This window comes from Budorcas taxicolor, chromosome 15 (genome assembly GCF_023091745.1).
Source record: "Budorcas taxicolor isolate Tak-1 chromosome 15, Takin1.1, whole genome shotgun sequence".
In the NCBI taxonomy this organism is placed as follows: domain Eukaryota; kingdom Metazoa; phylum Chordata; class Mammalia; order Artiodactyla; family Bovidae; genus Budorcas; species Budorcas taxicolor.
The window spans coordinates 15,112,388-15,132,650 of record NC_068924.1 but is presented as its reverse complement, the minus strand read 5'-3'; the positions used below and the strand labels follow the sequence as shown (position 1 = coordinate 15,132,650).

Genomic DNA, 20,263 nt, shown 5'->3' with positions numbered 1-20,263 from the left:
TGAACCCAGGGCATCCTGATTCTCGAGAGCCGCTTCCTGTGTACCGGGCATTGGAGACAGGTAGCAGAGTTGGATTCCCAGTGATTTTAGGGCTCACTTAGTGTGGCCACCATGCTTCATTAAAGAAGAAACTGTGACCAAAGATGACTAAACGATTTGACCAAGGCTCCCTCAGTACTTAATGCAAGACCGTGATAAGAATAGGGACCTCCTTTTTCTTTTTTTTTTTCCCAGCCTCCAAAGGTCATCTCTGTTAGCTCTGGGAGTAATAAGAGATTTCACATTTTTTACCCAGAGAAGAATCCAGCTTAGTAAGCAAACATAAATAATTCTTGTACTAGAATTTTTACTGCAAATTATTTAGCCCAGTACTGTAACTTAATGATAGTGTATTCAAGTCATCTCAAATGAGTTCTAGCTACTGGAATGAACATTTTTTGTTTCTTAACCTTTTACATCTGTCTTTGAACCTGAGCCAATTATAATAAAAAGCCTTGCTGGATAATTCAGTATATCTCCTCAGATACTAAAACAAGAAAATTGTTGAGACCAGCCTAGAATCTTAAAAGTTTTCTCAAATATCTATGAAATTAAACTCTTTGTTCTCTGGATGATAAGAATTTAAAAAAGAAATTACAATAAGTAACCCTGGGGTGTGGTTTCTTACAATTAGTTTTTGAAATTATTTTTGGTTCATGAATTGGAAAGAGAATATGCGGTTGTATCTTAATGGAATCCAAGAACTTTGAGGGGACAAAGTGTTTCTTTTAAGTTCAGAAAATTTGGTCTTGGACCATTAAAAATAAGCTTGCATCTGCTTCTAATTTGCTTCTTGCCGACAAAGACTGTGGTTTGGTAGAAAGAAGAAAAGGATCTGCTCAAAGCAAGTTACAAAATTGACAATGGAAGAGCTCACAGAAGCTAAAGGAAGGGAGAATCTGTAATTGCAGGTGACTCATTTCTTTCTCCCTGATCAGGAGATTAAACCACTTCTGTTCCCACATATAACAGTTTCCCCAGCATCTACTTCTTTCACCCAGGTTTTGGTGTTAAGCCGTATCTGCCGTTCAGAGGTCCCGTTTAGAAAGCATAGCTTTATTATACATATTATAATAATGCCTTGAAGTGAAAGTGAAGTATTAGTCTCTCAGTTGTGTCCAACTCTTTGCAACCCCGTGGCTGTCACCTGCCAGGCTCCTCTGTCCATGGGATTCTCCAGGAAAGAATACTGGAGTGGGTGGCCATGCCCTCCCCCAGGGGATCTTCCCGACCCAGAGATCAAACCCAGGTCTCCAACATTGCAGGTAGGTTCTTTACCATTTGAGTCACCAGGGAGGCCCTTAATTAAACCACATATAGGTTTATAACACATACCTATATTTTCATACAGTAAAGTTTACACATTTTAAGTGTACAGTGCGATAAGCCGTGACAGCTGTCACAGTCCAGCCCCAATGCAGGTCGAGCATGTGCAGCTCTGACCTCTGCAGTGAAAGGCCTCCCCACACCATCTGTCTGCCTGCCTCATGTTTTACTCCCTTCAGGTCGTTGGTCTCTGCATTATGTCCAGGCTTTGTGGTGGTTTTCTGCAGGGGCAGCAAAATTGTCTGGTAGATTCTGACTGTCATACTTGGAAACAGACATGTCTGTTCTTTATCTTTTTGTGTGAAGAGAGAAGGCAAAAAAGGACTTCTGTGGAGATTATAGAAAGCATAAGCCATCAGGTTTCATTGACAGTCAGTTCATGCATAGGTGTATAGTCAAAATCAAATGCCCTATGTGTCCTGGCATTTTTAATGCATTGCATAATTTATTATGCTGTCTGCAGTGACACAGAAGGAGCAGTACGTTTTTACTTCATGTTAAAATTATAAAGTGGAAGGTCAAATAGCGCATGAGGAGGCTGAGCCGGGTGAATGAATGTATGAATATAGAAGGCTTTGCTGAGTAAGTTTGCAGGTTGGGTATATATTTAGGCAGGTTAAAAAATACCTATGAATTATACTTGAAAGTATAAGTATAGTTTCTAAAATAAAAATGCAATACTAAAAATGATTAGATTAGAAAAAGTTATATTGAGAGAGCTTTTACTGCTATTCAAATATTTTACCAAATCCATGCCTGAGATATTTTACATTGGGTGCTATAAAAAGCACTTTGGGGTATTAAACTCACTTTCTAGATACTAAAGAGCAACAGATAAATAGAGTATGATAAGACCAAAATCTGTTGTTTTCCTCAACTAGATCAATAGATTTTGTGGTTTGAGTTCGTTACTTTCCAGGGAAAAGCATCCGAAAAGGATTATTTTTGAATTTCATTTTAAAGATTAAGTTAGAATTTGATCATGTCTTAATAGATTAATACTCATTTGGTGAGGTGTTGCCTAAACTTTTTATATTTCTTCCCATAGGAAACATTTCTACTATCTTAGATCCCTAAAATCCTACAAAGATAGAAGGATTTAGACAAAGTATAAAGTAAGTCCAGGAGGTGGAAGGATTAACTCAGACGTTGGCCACTGTCCCTGGAGTACAAGTAGAAAACTGTCAAGACTCGTGAAAGAACTACTTTCCCCCTCAGAGTGTATGTGTGCAGGTTCTCCCGTGCAGGAGAGGTCTCCTTTATTGCAAGAATCAGTGTGTAGCCTTCAGTGTGGGCCTGGAAAACAGGTTTGTATGTTAGAGTAATTTAGCTGCCATGCTGCTGCTTAGTGGCTAAGTCATGTCCACCTCTTTGTGACCCCATGGGCTGTAGTCCACCAGGCGCCTCTACCCATGGGATTTCCCAGGCAAGAATACTCAAGTGGGTTGCCATTTCTTTGTCCATTTGTAAAAGGTAAATTTTCTATTTTCTTTTTAACTTTGGGCAATGAAGACTGAATGAATCCTTCACGCTTAAGGCTTTACCTCCCATATTGATTGATTGATTCATTTCTCCAAGTGTCTTCCCTACATTTTAACAGCAGCCATATCCACTAATCTGTGTTCCCCTTGTCATGTCTGAACTATTGGCTGTCAACCTCAGAGGTCTTATTTAAAGAGAGTTTATCCGGGGACTTCTCTGGTGGTCCAGGGGTTAATATTCCATGTTCCCAAGGCAGGGGGGTGCAAGTTTGATCCCTGGTCAAGGATCTAAGATCCCCCATGCTGAGTGGTGCGGCCAAAATAAAGAAGAAAAGAACGCTTATTTGGAAGCCCAGATAAAACGCACGAAGCCGGAACAGGTTTCTGGTTAAGACAGGGGCGCATTTGTCAGGAGCCCCTTCCTTCCTGCCTGGCCCAGCATCCCTTTTCTCCCCTCCCCCTCCTCCCCACAGGACTCTGCAGAACAGAGTTTGGTCCTTAATCTTTCTTACTACAGAATTCGTTTTGAAACAGTTCACTCTCAGCCATTTAAAACAAATCTTGGCTTAGAGCGTTCTGTGTTTGTTCACAGACCTATTTAGCCGCCCACTCACAACTCGGGTCTCCCTGTTGCCGTGAACCGTGGCAGCACGCACGCGCATACGAGGATGGCAGGGAGCCCAACAGCCTGGTCTGAAATAATGAGCTTCCTTACCTGAGAAACTTTTATCAGCTCAGTTTACAAAGACAGCAAAAAGCCAAACCAGGAGGATATGGGGTCAGCTTTGTATTCTGTCACTTTTGCATTTCTGAATGAATGAGTGTGGCTTTTAAAGGGGGATCATCTCTCAGGTGGTTTTGCATCAGATAAACCTCGTGAACAGATCGCTCTTACATGCTGTAAACAGTGCTCTGTTTGGATTATGTTTTCTGGATGTGTCAGTGTGGCTTTCAAACTGGAGTGAGGGAGTGAGGGCAGATGGAAGAAGGAGCTTCGGAGGGCATTAAGAGAATATCTTTGAGGCAGAATGAACCTAAATAGCTTGGCTTATAGTGAAGTACTTGGAGTACCTTCCTCTTGTCTTTCCACTCTCATAACCCCAGTAGAGGGGACTTGCAAGTGGATCTGACTCTCCAGTTATTCCGTGAATCGTAGCCAACCCTTAGAATAAACTCTTACGCCACGTCTGCTCAGAATTACAAGATACGGTACCAGGATATGGCCAAAGAATCCTGAGGGAGAAGAAACAGGAGGGGACATTTTAAGAAGGGATAGTAAGGCAAATAATTATTCAGATGTCTTTCCAGAAGAAGGACTCCATTTTATCGGCATGGTGAAGCAGTGTCCAGTTACCAGAATTGGTGCCATGAGTCCTGGGCAGGCTGTCCTGAGGCATTACTACCAGGTCCTTTCTTGGTGGAGGAGGGAATCAGCTCAGTTCAGTTGCCCAGTCGTGTCCGACTCTTTGCAACCCCATGAACCACAGCACGCTAGGCCTCCCTGTCCCTCACCAACTCCGGGAATTCACTCAAACTCACGTCCATTGAGTCAGTGATGCCATCCAACCATCTCATCCTCTGTCCCCTTCTCTTGCCTTCAATCTTTCCCAGCATCGGGGTCTTTTCCAGCGAGTCAGTTCTTCACATCAGGTGGCCAAAATATTAGAGTTTCAGCTTCAGCATCAGTCTTTCCAATGAATATTCAGGACTGATTTCCTTTAGGGTGGACTGGTTGGATCTCCTTGCAGTCCAAGTCCTTTTTTGGTGGAGGAGAGAATAGAGGTATAAAGAAAGAACAGTGAATGTGTTAGTGACCTTTTGTTTACAAAAAGAAAAATTTGATTGGGCTAGCTTAGCCCTGGATAAGAGAACTATTATTGTTGAATTTGGGTTTTTTGTTTTGTTTTGTTTCTTTAGTATCTTTGTATGTGAAGGAGGCCCTAGGCGAGATGTGTAGACACGCTTTGCAGAGGCCAGGGGCCCAGGCCAGCCTGTCTGTGAGAATCCAAGGGGAGATGGTTTGGGGTGACTTTCCTTTCCCTCTCCCCTTCCTACCATGGCCTCTCCATGTCCATCTGTTTGATTCTTCAACCTCTGCATGTACACGCTCTGTCCGGCGCGCATGTGGGATGTGGTCCCTGGCCTCAGAGCTGGGCTGCCGGTCTGTGTCAGCACCCGCCTCGCCCAGGTGCCCCCTCATGCAGTTCCAGAGAAGACATTTCGCTTCGCCTGGCTTGGATCACGGGGCCCTTCAGGTTTTCTCCTGTCACATGGAGAGTGGGGTGGGGGATGAGAAGGGCTTTGTAATGCAGATGTGGCTGCTTGGAATTTAGCCCTGCAAAACAGGGACCATAGTAGACATTTTTCCAAGTGGAGAGTTCTCTGAGCAGCCACTGTGACAGCTGTCTACTCCAGGTAAAGATGTACTTGCCTCTTTATGTAGATGGGTATCGAGTTAATTTACAACTTCGTATTAGTTTCAAGTGTACAGCAAGATGATTCAACTTTATGTATATACATACATAAATATATATGTGTGTATATATATATATATATCATCATCCTTTTTAGATTCTCTTTCATTTTAGGTTATTGTAAGATATTGAGTTTATTCCTATACAGTACAGTCCATCCTTGTTGGTTATCTATTTTATATACAGTAGTGTGTATGTGTTAATCCCAAACTCCTAATTTATTAATATCTCCCCCACACACACAAGCACCATCCTCTTTGGTAACCATAAGTTTGTTTTTTATGTCTAGGACTCTATTTCTGTTTTATAAATAAGTTCTTTTGTTTTTTTTAGATTCCACAAAAAAATTACATCATGTGATATTTGGAAAGGGACCTCTCTTTTGCCTTCCAAGCATTCTAGTGAATTAGTCACCCCTTGGTCAGGCTGGTGGTAGCCAGACTCCTCTGTCCCTCTAGCTATATTGGGCTTAGGGGAAAACTTATTAAAAAACCTTTATATCAAGAAAGGCCTATAACAACCTAGAGAGGTGGGAAGGGGTGGGAGATGGGAGGGAGGTGTAAAAGTGAGGGAATATATGTGTACCTATGGCTGATTCATGTTATGCAGAAACCAACACAATATTATAAAGCAATTATCCTTCAATTAAAAATAAATAAATTTTTAAAAAGAAAGGCCTAAAAAATTAATTCCTGCTTGAGAAGGGCCAGTTTGTAGCTTTGCTCCCCTCATCAGCTCCAGCCATGAGTTGGAGCTCTGCATTAAAAACCAGCAGCACATTTATTAGAGAAATGCAGATCAAAACTACAATGAGGTATTTGCTCACACTGATCAGAATGGCCATCATCCAAAAAATCTACAAGCAATAAATGCTGGAGAGGCTCTGGAGAAAAGGGAACCCTCTTGTACAGCTGTGGGAATGTAAATTGATGCAGTCACTATGGAGAATAGTATGCAGATTCCTTAAAAAATTAAGGGAAAAAAAAAAAACTGCCATATAACCTAGCAATCCCACTACTGAGCATATACCCTGAGAAAACCATAGTTGACAAAGACACAGGTACCCCAGTGTTCATCACAGCACTGTTTACAATAGCTAGGACATGGAAACAACCTACATGTCCATCAGTGGATGAATGGATAAAGAATCTGTGGTACATATATACAATGGAATATTACTCAGCCTTCAAAGGAATGAATTTGAGTCCATTCTAGTTGGGTGGATGAATCTAAAGCCTGTTATACAAAGTGAAGTAAGTCAGAAAGAGAAAAGCAAATACCATATATTAATGCATATGTAAGGAACCTAGAAAAATTGTATTAACCTATTTACAAAGCAGGAATAGAAACACAGACATAGAGAATAGACTGATGGATCCAGCAGGGGATGGAGAGGGTGGGACAATTTGAGAGAGTAGCATTGAAACATATAATATACACTGCCATATGTGAAATTTTATGAAAGTGAAAGAGGAGAGTGAAAAAGTTGGCTTAAAACTCAACATTCAGAAAACTAAGATCATGGCATCTGGTCCCATCATTTCATGGCAAATAGATGGGGAAACAATGGAAACAGTGACAGACTTTATTTTGGGGGGCTCCAAAATCACTGCAGATGGTGACTGCAGTCATGAAATTAAAAGACGCTTGCTCCTTGGAAGAAAAACTATGACCAACCTAGACAGCATATTAAAAAGCAGAGACATTACTTTACCAACAAAGATCTGTCTAGTCAAGGCTATGGTTTTTCCAGTGGTCGTGTATGGATGTGAGAGTTGGACTGTGAAGAAAGCTGAACACCGAAGAATTGATGCTTTTGAACTGTGGTGTTGGAGAAGACTCTTGAGAGTCTCTTGGACTGCAGGGAGATCCAGCCAGTCAATCCTAAAGGAAATCAGTCTGGAATATTCATTGGAAGGACTGATGCTGAAGCTGAAACTCCAATACTTCGGCCACCTGATGCGAAGAACTGACTCATTGGAAAAGACCCTGATGCTGGGAAAGATTGAAGACGGGAGGAGAAGGGGACGACAGAGGATGAGATGGTTGGATGGCATCACCGACTCAATGGACGTGAGTTTGAGTAAGCTCCAGGAGTTGGTGATGGACAGGGAAGCCTGGTGTGCTGCAGTTCATGGGGTTGCAAAGACTTGGACACGACTAAACGACTGAACTGACTGACTAACTGGCCATATGTTAAATTGATAACTAGTGGGAAGCTGCTATATGACATAGGATCCCCAGCCTTGTGCTCTGTGACAACCTGGAGGGGTGGGTGAGGTGACAGGGAGGTTCAGGAGGGAGGGGACATATATGTATACATATGACTGATTCACATCATAGTATGTCAGAAACCAGCACAACATTGTAAAGTGATAATCCTCCAGTTAAAAATAACAACAACAAAAACCCAGCAGTGCAGGGCACGGTGCCCTGACACCCCCACTGCCAGACCCCACAGCCCAGGCTCCACCCTCAGTTACCCTAGTAACCACAGAGGTTACTAGGATGCATCACCCTGTGGTTCAGCCAGCAGTTAAGCTTGGTGCTCAAATAGTAATTGCAGGAACACTTGCAACAGACAGTCCACTGCAGACTTTGCCCAGAACTGGCAAAGGTGAAGGGTAAGATGGGAGGGGAGCTTCTTTGAATTCTGGACCCAGTTCTCATTTCCATCGACTTCTGCTCTTTTTCAAGCCAAGAGATGACCCTATGGGTAGAGGCACAAATGAAGCTACCGTTATACCTGTCGCAAGTGTCATAGCTCATGTTGCTTCAGATTTTCCAGTTGGCAAATGGAGTTGATGCGAGGATTCATGAAATGAGGTTGTGTGGTAAAGCTGAAGGCACAGTTCCCGGGGCAGGAGAAGCACCAGTGTCATGCGTCTCAGCTCTTGTTGTTTATTAAGTGTCTGTTAAGTGCCAAGCCCCACGGTAGGTATTTTATGTGCTAAGTCGCTTCCGTCATGGCCAACTCTGTGCAACCCTATGGACTGTAGCCCACCAGGCTCCTCTGTCCATGGGATTCTCCAGGTAAGAATACTGGAATGGGTTGCCAGTCCCTTCTCCAGGGATCTTCCTGACCCAGGGAGTGAACCCATGGCTCTTATGTCTCCTGCATGGGCAGCTGGGTTCTTTACCACTAGTGCCACCTAGGTCGTCATTTTAATCCTCACTACATTCCTGCAAAATCAGTCTTCTTAGTTGCATCGGAGGAGATGGAGTCTGCAAGGGGAAGTCACGTGTTTAAAGTGAGCCAGCCTTCTGTGAAGGTGCCAGAATCGTACCAGGTCGGCCAGCTACAAAGCTCATGCCATCACTGTGGTTTCCAGAGTCAACAGTGTGCGAGCAGACATCCTCTGTGTAAATGGGACTGGAGCCATTAGGCTAAACAACGCCCCACTCCACACAGTCGAGGGTAATTCATATCCACTGAGTAAACAGACCATTCTGGGCGTGAGTTCCCTTGTGTCAACTTGCCTGTTCTAAGAATTCTCAGTATATACCTTGGAGCTCAACCAGAAGTTTAGTGTGAGGCTGGTCTTTCTCAAGATCCATCCCAAGGGGCTTCACTAATAAACTGGAGGGACCCTTCCTATGAGATGGTTTCATTTATAGGACTTACCCTTGGCATCTCCCAAGAGATGACTTTTTTAGATGGCTCTGACATACCTAGTCCCTGTGTCTCCAGAGGATTAAGGGGCACAGTGACCCCACCACATAGGCTCACTGCCTTGACACCCCCTCTTCCTCCTACCCTGGGCCTGTGGCAGGGGTCCTCCCTGTGTTGTCATAGAAACTGCGCCAGCATCTCTTAGAGCAGCTGGTCCCAGGGCCTTTGCCTGTGTCCGTGCCTCTCTTCCCACCCGACTAAGAGCAGGGTGCTCTGGCCTACTCACCTTGTAGCTCGAGTATTTATCACACTTTTTGGACAAGAAGAACAGCTTTAGCGTGTCATAGTTGATACTTGCTATATGCATATATGCATTTTGAAATAGGTACTGTTGGTGAGTAGGTGAGTAGGATACTTACCTTAAAGACAAGGAAACGGAGGCACAAAGATGTTCATTTATTCTGAGTCACAAAACTGTATAGGAAACTTGATACTAGATTCGTGCTTTTGTACCCGGAGAAAAACATGATCCAAAAGGATATGTGTACCTCAGTGTTCATTGCAGCACTGTTTACCAGTAAACATACTGTTTACTCTTTACCTAAATGTCCATTGACAGGGGAATGGATGAAGAAGATGCGGTACCTGTTTATAATGGAATATTACTCAGCCATTGAAAAGAATGAAATAATACCATTTGCAGCAACATGGATGGACCTAGAGAGTTTCATGCTGAGTGAAGCAAATCAGAGAAAAAAACATATGGTGTCTCTTATATGTGGAATGTAAAAAGAAATGATACAAATAAGCTTATTTACAAAACAGAAAGAGACTCACAGACTTAGAAAATGAACTTATGGTTGCCAGAGGGGAAGGGATAGCTAGAGACTTTGGGAAGGTCATGTATACACTGCTACATTTGAAATGGATAACCAACAAAATCCTATTGTATAGCACATGGAACTCTGTTCAATGTTATGTGGCAGCCTGGATGGGAGTGGGATTTGGGGGAGAATGGATTACATGTATATGTATGGCTGAGTCCCTTCACTCTTCACCTGAAACTACAACATTGCTGATTGGCTATACTCCAGTACAACATAAAAAGTTTAAAGTGTTTAAAAAAAAAATTGAAAGACAACTATGCTCCAGTAAAAGTTAATTAAAAGAAAAAAGATTCATGTTTTTGTCCAGTACTCTGAATCCTCCACATAGCAAATACTTAATTAATATTTGCAAAAAGATACACGTGTAGTATCAATTGCTGTGTATTGAGATGATGATATGACCCGTGACATACTTACGACATGACTTGTGCCATGATGAGCTGGGTAGCGATGGTGCTCTCCCACACCTCCTGTTCTGTCATTCCGGGGGTCTTCACTCTTCATGCTTGTACAGCAGAGGCATGTGGCACTTTGCCTGTGAACGTACATTAGAGAGGTGTGGTGAGGGTCCTGGCTCTCCCACTGACGAGCGTCACCTCTGTGGGCACATTACTTATTCTCCACTGGAAAATGGGAATCCTAACAGTGCCTCCCTCATAGAGTAAGTTGAAAGGAGAGATCAAGAATGAAATAATGAAAGGGAATAATGTAAGTCACCATTCCTGGGACACAGTAGCCATTCACAAACACGAGCTGTCATGAACATTGTTTTTAAAATAGGAGCACTACTTCCTGTCGATGGACAAGGAGTTCTGAGCCAGTGTGAATGACACTAACATTGCTTCAGCCTGAAGTTTAAGGTCATCAAACTCAGGGCAGAGATGTCTGAACGCAGGAATTCGAGCTAATGCAGTCTCCACCCAGTACGCACATCTTTGTCCTGATGCGCCAACTGTGAGATGCAGGGAGCCTGTGCAGAGAAGGGAGCCAGAGGCCTTCCAGGTCAGTAGCAGCCACCTGATGAGTGCTGGCTTCAGAGGTGAAGTGGACCGCTGCATAGCAAAGGCTGTCAGGAGACCTCAAGGAGGCCAAATGCTAACTGCTAACAAGAGCTGCCGTTTATTGTACTGTTGGCAGTGAACTTGGCACCCAGTAGAGATTCGTTCATTCACTTATTCATTCAACGTTTACTGAGCCAGGCAATGGTCTAGGCTCACGGAGTCAATAATGACCTAAAGAGATAAAGATCTATCTATTTCCGTCCTTTTAGTCTTTATCTGCCTCATTTTTGTCAACAGACTCATCACAACAATTCCATGATGTAGCTTTTGTCTTTCCCATTTGATAGATGAAGGCTCTGAGATTCAAAGAGGTTATTCCTCGCCCAAGGCCTCAAAGCTGGAAAGTGGTGAACCTGGGATTTGAATCCAGTTCTTTCAGATGCCAAGTCCATTCTCTATCCACAGGTTGATACTGCCAATCAAAGGAATAGCAAAAGCTGGACTTGTATATGTTGGGGAAGTGGGAGGTATTCATTAATCCAGAAATCCAAGGAGTTGCCATAGTTGTCATTGTGACAAGGCAGTGTTTGTGATCATCGACTTGCAAGCTGCAAGAAGCTCTAGTTGTGGCTTCTAGACTTTGCCTTTGGTCAAACCTGAGGTGTCTTTGCGCTCAACAAAGATAGAAACTGTTAAACTTAGGTTGATAACCAAGCAGAAACTCTGAAATCCAGTGGTTCATCCCCAGGTCTGCCTGCTGAGAAACTAACCCCTGGGTGCCCTCCAGAGCCTGGACAAAGCCAGTGGGCACCATGCCTGTTCAGATGTTGTCCAAACCCAGGGAGCTAGTGCTCAAATGTCAGTAATTTTGCACAGAAGGCGTGAAATACTCTGGTCCGCCCGGGGCTGTGGATGGGGATGCCCAGAGCTTCTGGCCCACTTGTTTAGGCCTCTTGCGCGCACTGGGAAGGAAGTTTCAGAAGTGGCGTCTCATGCCACTGAAAGGGAGAAGAGAGGAGGCAGTTGGCCGTTGCAGTGGGATCTGAGCGCCCAGAAGTAATGCTCTCTTCCGGGTCAGGATGTTGGTGGCCTCACTCTGTTTTCAAGAGATGCCATTATTTCTCGCCATCACAGCCAGTGCTCTCTTTACAAGTGTGCTCGTTCATGCCATCCATTCTGAAGCTGTTCCATTGTACGCTGATTGCCTTGACATAAGCTCACAGGGCAAGGACAGTGCAGTCAGGCGGGAAGGACATCGCAGCCGCCGTCAGGAGACCGGTCTTTGTCCCTGGCTCTGCCCCAGCTGGCGGGCACACTGGGCAAGTGCCTTTGCTCCCGGGCTTCCCTTTCCTCACACGTTAAACAAAGGGGACAGAACTGGATGGTGATATTTCCTATGATTCCCTCTGGCTTTAAAATTGTGAGTTGTTTACTGAGTATTAGCCAAAGGATTGATGCTTTTGAACTGTGGTGTTGGGGAAGACTTTTGAGAGTCCCTTTACAAGGAGATCAAACCAGTTAATCCCAAAGGAAATCAGTCCTGAATATTCATTGGAAGGACTGATGCTGAGGTTGAAGCTCCAAATACTTTAGCCACCTGATACGACGAACTGACTCATTTGCAAAGACTCTGATGCTGGGAAAGATTGATGGCAGGAAGAGAAGGGGACAGCAGAGGATGAGATGGTTGGATGGCATCACCGACTCAATGGAAATGAGTTTGAATAAGCTCCAGGAGTTGGTGATGGACAGGGAGGCCTGACGTGTTGTAGTCCATGGGGTCTCAAAGAGTTGGATACAACAGAGCAAATGAACAATAATAAGCAGCCCTAAAATGTCTTCGCCCTGTATTCAGAACCACACTTTCCCTTCTCCTTACGAGCGGCATTCCTTCTACTGCTTCAGTGCCTGTAAGACCAGTCCTTGATGTTTGATAACTCTGCTAAATGAATGAGTGGCCATCCAAGGAAATCATGAATGAATGGAACCACTGTCACAAGCTTGTACAGCTTCCAGACTTTGGTTCTTAGTGTTTCAGTTTGGTTCGCTAGGAGGACTATATAACCAGGATGAGGCATTTGAGTGGTGTGGGCACAGGGAAATCAATTTCTTTTTTTTTTTCTTTCTTTTTTTTTTTTTAATTATGAAAGTATGATAACACATTTACAGGAGACTTGAAAAATACAGAACAAGGTTACATATAGTTCCACCATATGTTACAGTTATTTTTTAAGTAGATAAATTAAGATTTTCAGTTGGAGTTTCAGTATTAAACTCTCAAAAGGTAATAGAATGAATATATAGAGGTAGGATATAGTGGACCTGAAAAGCACTATGAAACGATTCAACATAATTAAGATTTATGTATTTTTCACACAACAAGAGGATACAAATTCTATTCAAGTTCCCATAGACTCTAAACCAGGAGACATTGGAACATATCCAGGGGCATAAAACAAGGTGCAGAAATTTGATGATCTAAAGATACTGGAATCATAGAGAGTCTGTTCTCTTATCACTGTGGAATTATGTTAAAAATCAATATCAAAAGATATTTGAAAATGACCAATATATTTTCAGGTTCTGTGTGACATTTACCAAGAGAGATCTTTGACTTAGCCATTGAAAGCCTCAATAAAGTTAAAAGACTGAAAAAACACAGAGGGTGATTGCAGAGAAGAAATAATTTTTTTCTTAAAAGAGAAGAATCTCATTTAAATGAGAAGAATCTCATTTAAATGAGAAATTGATATCAAAGATACTTTTAAAAATCCCATGTATGGAGAAGTCAATTTGTAACTATTGTTGTTGCTGTTAAATGCCCTGTTTTCTACAAATATGAAAGTGTATGCACAGGGTTTTGTAACCACCTTTTTTCAACAATGCAGATTTTTTTTTCCTCATCACTAATATTCGCTTATTTAGTTTTAATGGCAGCATCCTATTCTACTGTAGGGTTTACTGTACTTTATTTAACCAATCCCTTAATTTTACACATTAAGTCCATTCAAGTTTCTCCATATTAAAATCAACATATCTAAATATTCTAAGTTACTTTAAAAATAAAATATACAGGCATGTCTCACTTTATTGCACTTTGTTTTGTTGCCTTTTTTTTTCTTTCAAATTAAAGGTTTGTAGTTACAAACTTTTGAGTAAGTCTCTTGGCGCCGTTTTTCCAGAAGTATCTACTCCAGTTCCTGTGTTATGTTTTGGTAAATCGCACAATATCTCAGACTTTTTCATTATTATCATACTTGTCATGGTGATGTGATCAGTGATCTTTGACAGTACTGTTTTGGTTTGGCCTTTCTTAGCAATAAAGTCTATTTTAATGAAAGTATGAGGATTGTTTTTAGTCACAGTGCCATCACTGCACGCTTGTGCTGGCTCAGTTGCTTCGGTTGTGTCCGACTCTTTGGGATCCTGTGGACGGTAGCCCGACAGGCTCTTCTGTCCATGGGATTCTCCAGGCAAGAATACTGGCGTGTGTTGCCCTGCCCTTCTCCAGGGGATCTTCCCAATCCAGGTATTGAACCCGTGTCACCTGTGTCTCCTGCATTGCAGGCGGATTCTTTATCCACTGGGAAGCCCATTGCACACTTAGTAGACTACAATATAATCTAAGATCTTCTGGACCCAGGGACTGAATCTGTGTCTCTTACGTCTCCTTCATTGGCAGGCGGGTTCCTTACCAACCTGGGGAGCCCATAACTTTTATATGCACTGGGAAACCAAAAAAATTTATGTGACTTGCTTTATTATGGTGGTCTGGAGTAGAACCCACAGCATCTCTGAGGTATGCCTGCACTGCTTTGTAACAGGAGTCATGTTTTCCTTAAAAAATACTGACCTCATGACACCGTGGGCCCTGTCTGCTTGTCAAATGGCAGGCGAGGCTACTGGAGGGCCAGGTGGGAGCGGCAAGGGGGAGGCGCCCTTTGTGCGCCACATGCGGAGAGATGTGATCACCCTCAGTTACAGCGTCAGCGGAGGAGAGGAAGGCTGTTTGCACACATCCAGAGCACTTCATCTTTCCTCTCATGAACAGAACCAAGAGAAAAGGTGAAGCTGGGTTACATGGAAGAGGACCCAGCCAGAGATTGGAGGCCTGGGTTGAAGCTCCCCTCTGCTGCCTGGCTTCAGAGCAAAAGCGGAACCTCCTGGACCGGGGTTTATTTTTCAGTGAATGGGAGTGTTAGTGTTATCATTAGTATTGCCTGCCTTTCCATCACTGGTTTGGAAGTTAGAAGTGGGAGAGCTTTTGAGCTGAAAAGGAAATCGTAGGCCCAAGGTTAATTTGAAGCCTTAAAGCAAATGTTGTGCAGAAATGAACCCCTGAGAATATGGGCTCACTAGGTCTGTGTGTGCCGTACATCTCTGGAGCTGTGACCAGGAATATGTCTAGAGTTACCAGTGGTTTGTAAGAAAATCCTTGCCTTACACACCACCCCTATGAACAAGAAGCAGAAGCAGTAGTTCCAGCCTCCACTTTGTGCATGTTTTTCAGCTCCTAATCCTTGCCAGATGTAGACTGGCGGGGAGCCCAGACGGGGAGTGCTTTCTGATAGAGCTCGTTTTGTTCCTGTCTCCCTTCTAGACAAGGAATTCCTGAAGGAAAAGGAGAAGTTAGAGATGGAGTTGGCGGCAGTGCGGACCGCGAGTGAGGACCACCGGAGACACATCGAGATCCTAGACCAGGCTCTGAGCAACGCCCAGGCCAGGGTCATCAAGCTGGAAGAGGAGGTGAGCTCGTGGGGGAATTAGGGGGTACAAGGGGTGGTGCCCAGAGCCCCAAGGGCCTCCATGTCCATTTCCTAACCCAGCAACTTTAACCAGAGCCAACACCAGGGGAGCAATGTAGGCGACCTCTCAAATAAAAATGAGTAAAAACAGAGCTTATCCACCCCAGCATCGGGCAAAGGATGAGAGGCAGTGGTGAATACCATCAGCAAAGACCTCAGTCTTAGCGATAAACCCAGCCTGCCGCCCACCACCTGGCAGGTGTCCAGGGGCTGGAAATAAATGGAAGGACTGGGAACCACTGGTGCCTGTGCAGAAAAGAGACTCAATTAAGAAAACAGTTCAAGTGTTGTGTCTTTGGGTTCTCCCGTACATAAAAAAGGCCCAGTCTTCTGACTGGGTGGGGTAGGAGTGTTGTTCAGTAAACCTGTCTCCAGTTTTTAGAAGTTGGCTCAGTTAACAACGACCACCGCCCACACCCCTGCCCCCCACCCGGTCCAGGAAATATCGATGCTGCTCAAGCATTATGGGTTTAGTGCTTTTTTGTTGAAATCAAGCCTTTAGGTGAAGTTTTGAGAAGTAGAAAGGAAAAGCATTCATCTCTTAGTTGTGACTGACTGTTTGCAACCCCAAGGACTGTAGCCCACCAGGCTCCTCTGTCCATGTAATTCTCCAGGCAAGGATACTGGAGTGACATGCCCTCCTCCAGGGGGGATCTTCCTGATCCAGGGATCAAACCCAGGCCTCTCTTATTGCAGTCAGATTCTTTACAATCTGAGCCACCAGGGAAGCACTTTTTCCTTTAAGCCTGACCAGGGAAGGAGAATGACCACTCCTGAGGCCCCAGTTCCAGGATCCAGGGTATAGATACCACAGCACAGAGAAGCCGGCTGCACAAGCCCCTGTGTGGTGGGGCTGGGTTGAACAGACCTGCTGTGGAGTGCAAGAACTGGAAGTCAGAGAGATACAGGACTGAAATACACTCCATCAGAACCCAGTTGGTGCTTGACACTCAGGATGCAGTATTGTTATTAATCTAAGTGCTTTTATTCTTGTTGAAAATGAAAAACTGTTCCTTCCAAAAACATCTCCTGGTGCCAAGGGACTCGAGTGTCTCAGCAAACTTCAAGCCTGAAGCAGTTAAAGGCAAAGATTGTTAAGTCAGTAGTAGCTGTTGTTTTTCAGTTCCTCAGTCATGTCTGACTCTTTGCAATCCCATGGACTGCAACACACCAGGCTCCTCTGTCCTCCACTATCTCCTGAAGTTTGCTCAAATTCCTGTCCATTGAGTTGGTGATACTATCTAACCATCTCATCCTCTGCCGCCCCCTTCTCCTCCTGCCCTTAATCTTTCCTAGCATCAGTCTTTCCCAGTGCATCGGCTCTTCCCATTAAGTGGCCAAAGTATTGGAGCTTCAGCATCAGTCCTTCTGGTGAATAGTCAGGGTTGATCTCCTTAGGATTGACTGGTTTGATCTCCTTGTAGTCCAGGAGACTCTCAAGAGGCTTCTGCAGCATCACAATTCAAAAGCATCACTTCTTTGGCCTTCTTTATGGTCCAACTCTCACATCTGTACATAACTACTGGAAAAACCATAGCTTTGACTATGTGGACCTTTGTCAGCAAAGTGATGTCTCTGCTTTTTTAATACACTGTCTAGGTTTGTCATAATTTTCCTTCCAAGGAACAAGCATCTTTTAATTTCATGGCTGCAGTCAGCAGTGATTTTGGAGCCCAAGAAAATAAAATCAGTCACTATTTCCACTTTTTCCCATTCTGTTTTAGTCAGTAGGGTTTCATCCATTAGATCTGTTTGTTAAATCCCACAAGTGTTATGTACAATTTTTTTTCTAGCAACTTATGCTTAATTTTCTTTTTCTCCCCCTATTTTTTGGTCACACCATGTGGCATGTGGGATCTTAGTTCCCCAACTGGGGATCAAACCCATGCCCCTTGCAGTGGAAGTGTGGCATCTTAACCACTCGACTACCAGGAATGTCCCCGCATACAGTTTTAATGCCTACATGAGTTTTCTCAGGCAACAGCCCCACAGTTTTCCCTGTCACCACCAAGCAGCTCATTAAATAGGAAAACATTTGCTACAGAAAGTGACCTTAACCCCTGAAGGACAGGAGGCCTGCTTTGAGCAATGGAGGCTGGGACTCATTATCGGTATAACTAAGATCATTTCTCAAGGGCCCATCTCCATGTGTGGAGTGAAGAAAAATGATTATTTTTTAACCTTTTCATTTAATATTTCTGTTAAAGCCAAAGTTGTGAACTCCTTGAAGACAGGTTCTTTATAATCACTACTATGGATCTTCCCTTGTCATTATATTTATATAAGATCTTGCTCGACTGATTGTACATAACTTCTCCAAAATGTCTCATGTGTCTGGCTTCCAGTATTCCTCCTTGTTCTTATTAAAGAAGGGTGTTAACTCAGCTTAGATGGCTCACACTGAGGGCTTACCATAACTTTCCACAACGCTTTAAGTGTTTGGACTCTAAAGGCAGACCACATGAGTTAGAATCCTGACCCCAGGACTGGTAAATCAGCTGTGTAACCTTGAGTGAATCACTAACCTATTCAGTCCTCAGTTTTCTCATCTGTTATATCGAGACAGTAAGAGTTTACCTTCTCTACTGTCACTGGGCAGATTAAACGAGATATTGCATATAAAGCACAAGGCTTGGCATGCTGTGCTTGTAAAATGTTGGGTGATTAATTACTGTTATGACTAATCACCCTCATCATTACATACTCCTTGCTGAGCTTAGGGCTATTACAAGGGTGAATGAGAGAGAACCATGTCTTCAGGAATCCTGCAGTTAGAGTTAATATTAATTCATTCATTTAACAAATATTTACTGAACTGGATGGCAGGTACTGTCCCAAGCCTTGGGGACATACTGCGCACTCTGCCCCGGGGAGACAGGTCTTGTGGCACTTATATTAGTATGTTAGGGGCTACACACTCAGAACGGTATAAAATCCAGGACGTGGTAAGTGGTATATGAACAGTACTCACAAAATACTCTATCAGATGAGGCTGTTCTAGCACAGGAACCTGCAGTCAGTAGGTCCTCAAGCAACCAAAGTCACAGTGAAGGAAAAGCCAGAGGAAAACTAAGCCCAAGACCAGGTGTGGAAAAGGCTGTTGCTGTCTGCACTCCCTGCAAAAGGTCAGAAGCCTCTCCTTTCTTTATTGCATTGGCTTTGGCTAGGACACAGGCATTGGTCACGGCAGGACTGCCTGCTGAAGTCAGACACCGACCTTTGCAGTGAGCAAGTACTTTAATCACTAGCGTGTTCCACTAGCATGTTGCCAGTGCAGTCAGGTTGAACTCAGGATCTGAACCACCTGCCAAGTGTCTGTACACTGAGGTGCAGAGTGACAGGAAGTAGCATCTGGTGTCTTCTCACCCAGGACCAGATCAGATAAATGCCTCAGTCTGATTTTTGGCCCCAGCCAATCCCCAGCAAGTTAGAAATGTGCCTGGAATTTACGAACATGGACCAGACACCTAATTGGGAGGAAACAAACTCTGAGGGTAAGAATTTGAAGCTGTTGATTGATGGTTCTAAATCCATACCTGACATGATATTTACATAAATCATTTTTACCTTAATCTGCCTCTCCTCAGTTATTGTGTGGTTTGCATATTCATTAGGCCCTTCCTTCTCTCCAGGGCTGTCAGCTATTCATCCGTAAAGGGCTCTGAAATCTTTAGGAGAAAGTTACTTCCAAATATCTATAATAAGAAATGTTTATACACAAATTGATACACATGCATATGTACATACAGACACAATCTCTCTGTTACAATAGTAATTGATACTATAGAAAATTTGAAAAATACAGAAGAGAGTAAAGAAGATGAGAAATTATTATTCTGCAATACAGGTAAACACAATGCTTTCGTTTCCTTTCAGTCTTTTTTCATACATTGATGATAGACATATTTGTGATGATGTTGTATATAACTTTTGACTCTAGATTTTTCAGTTAACATTATAGAATAATCATTTCCTCATGACAATTAAAAATTCTTTATTAACCTCATTTCCAATGCCCATACATGCTGTAATTACTAAGCAATAACCAGAGCTATATAAATGACTGAAAGCAGGTGCCCTCCTAGGGTCTTCAGTTCAGAGCATCCCAGCCGTTTTAGGTGTAAATGCTGGCCTTGGCCTAAATCTTTTCTGTTTCAGCACGGCTGAGGTATAGGAGTGGGGAAAGGACAGCATCTCCAGGTACTTTGACCTTTTCTTCCCCCCACCCCGCCCTCACCTCCACCCCAGCTTCGAGAGTCACTGTCTAAATCCCGCGTTCCTTTTTACTCTGCTCAGCTCCGAGAGAAGCAGGCATATGTGGAGAAAGTCGAGAAGCTGCAGCAGGCCCTGACCCAGCTGCAGTCAGCATGTGAGAAGCGCGAGCAGATGGAGCGGAGGCTTCGCACCTGGCTGGAGAGGGAGCTGGACGCCCTGAGGACCCAGCAGGTGAGGGGCGGGGCGGGGCGGGGGGGGGCGCATGCGTGGAGCGGGGGCGCATGCGTGGAGCGGGGGCGCATGCGTGGAGCGGGGGCGCATGCGTGGAGCGGGGGCGCATGCGTGGAGCGGGGGCGCATGCGTGGAGCGGGGGCGCATGCGTGGAGCGGGGGCGCATGCGTGGAGCGGGGGCGCATGCGTGG

General features: G+C 43.9%; 1 protein-coding gene across 5 annotated transcripts in view; it reads left to right on the top strand.

The window, feature by feature from the left end:
* The window catches only part of AMOTL1 (angiomotin like 1), a 199,743-nt gene that overhangs the window by 152,461 nt on the left and 27,019 nt on the right, over positions 1-20,263 (top strand). For all 5 annotated transcript variants that reach the window (XM_052653104.1, XM_052653105.1, XM_052653103.1 and 2 more), the window contains 2 exons: positions 15,422-15,567; positions 19,923-20,072. In XM_052653104.1, coding sequence (XP_052509064.1) covers positions 15,422-15,567; positions 19,923-20,072 — 296 coding nt within the window. The remainder of the gene's footprint in view (positions 1-15,421; positions 15,568-19,922; positions 20,073-20,263) is intronic.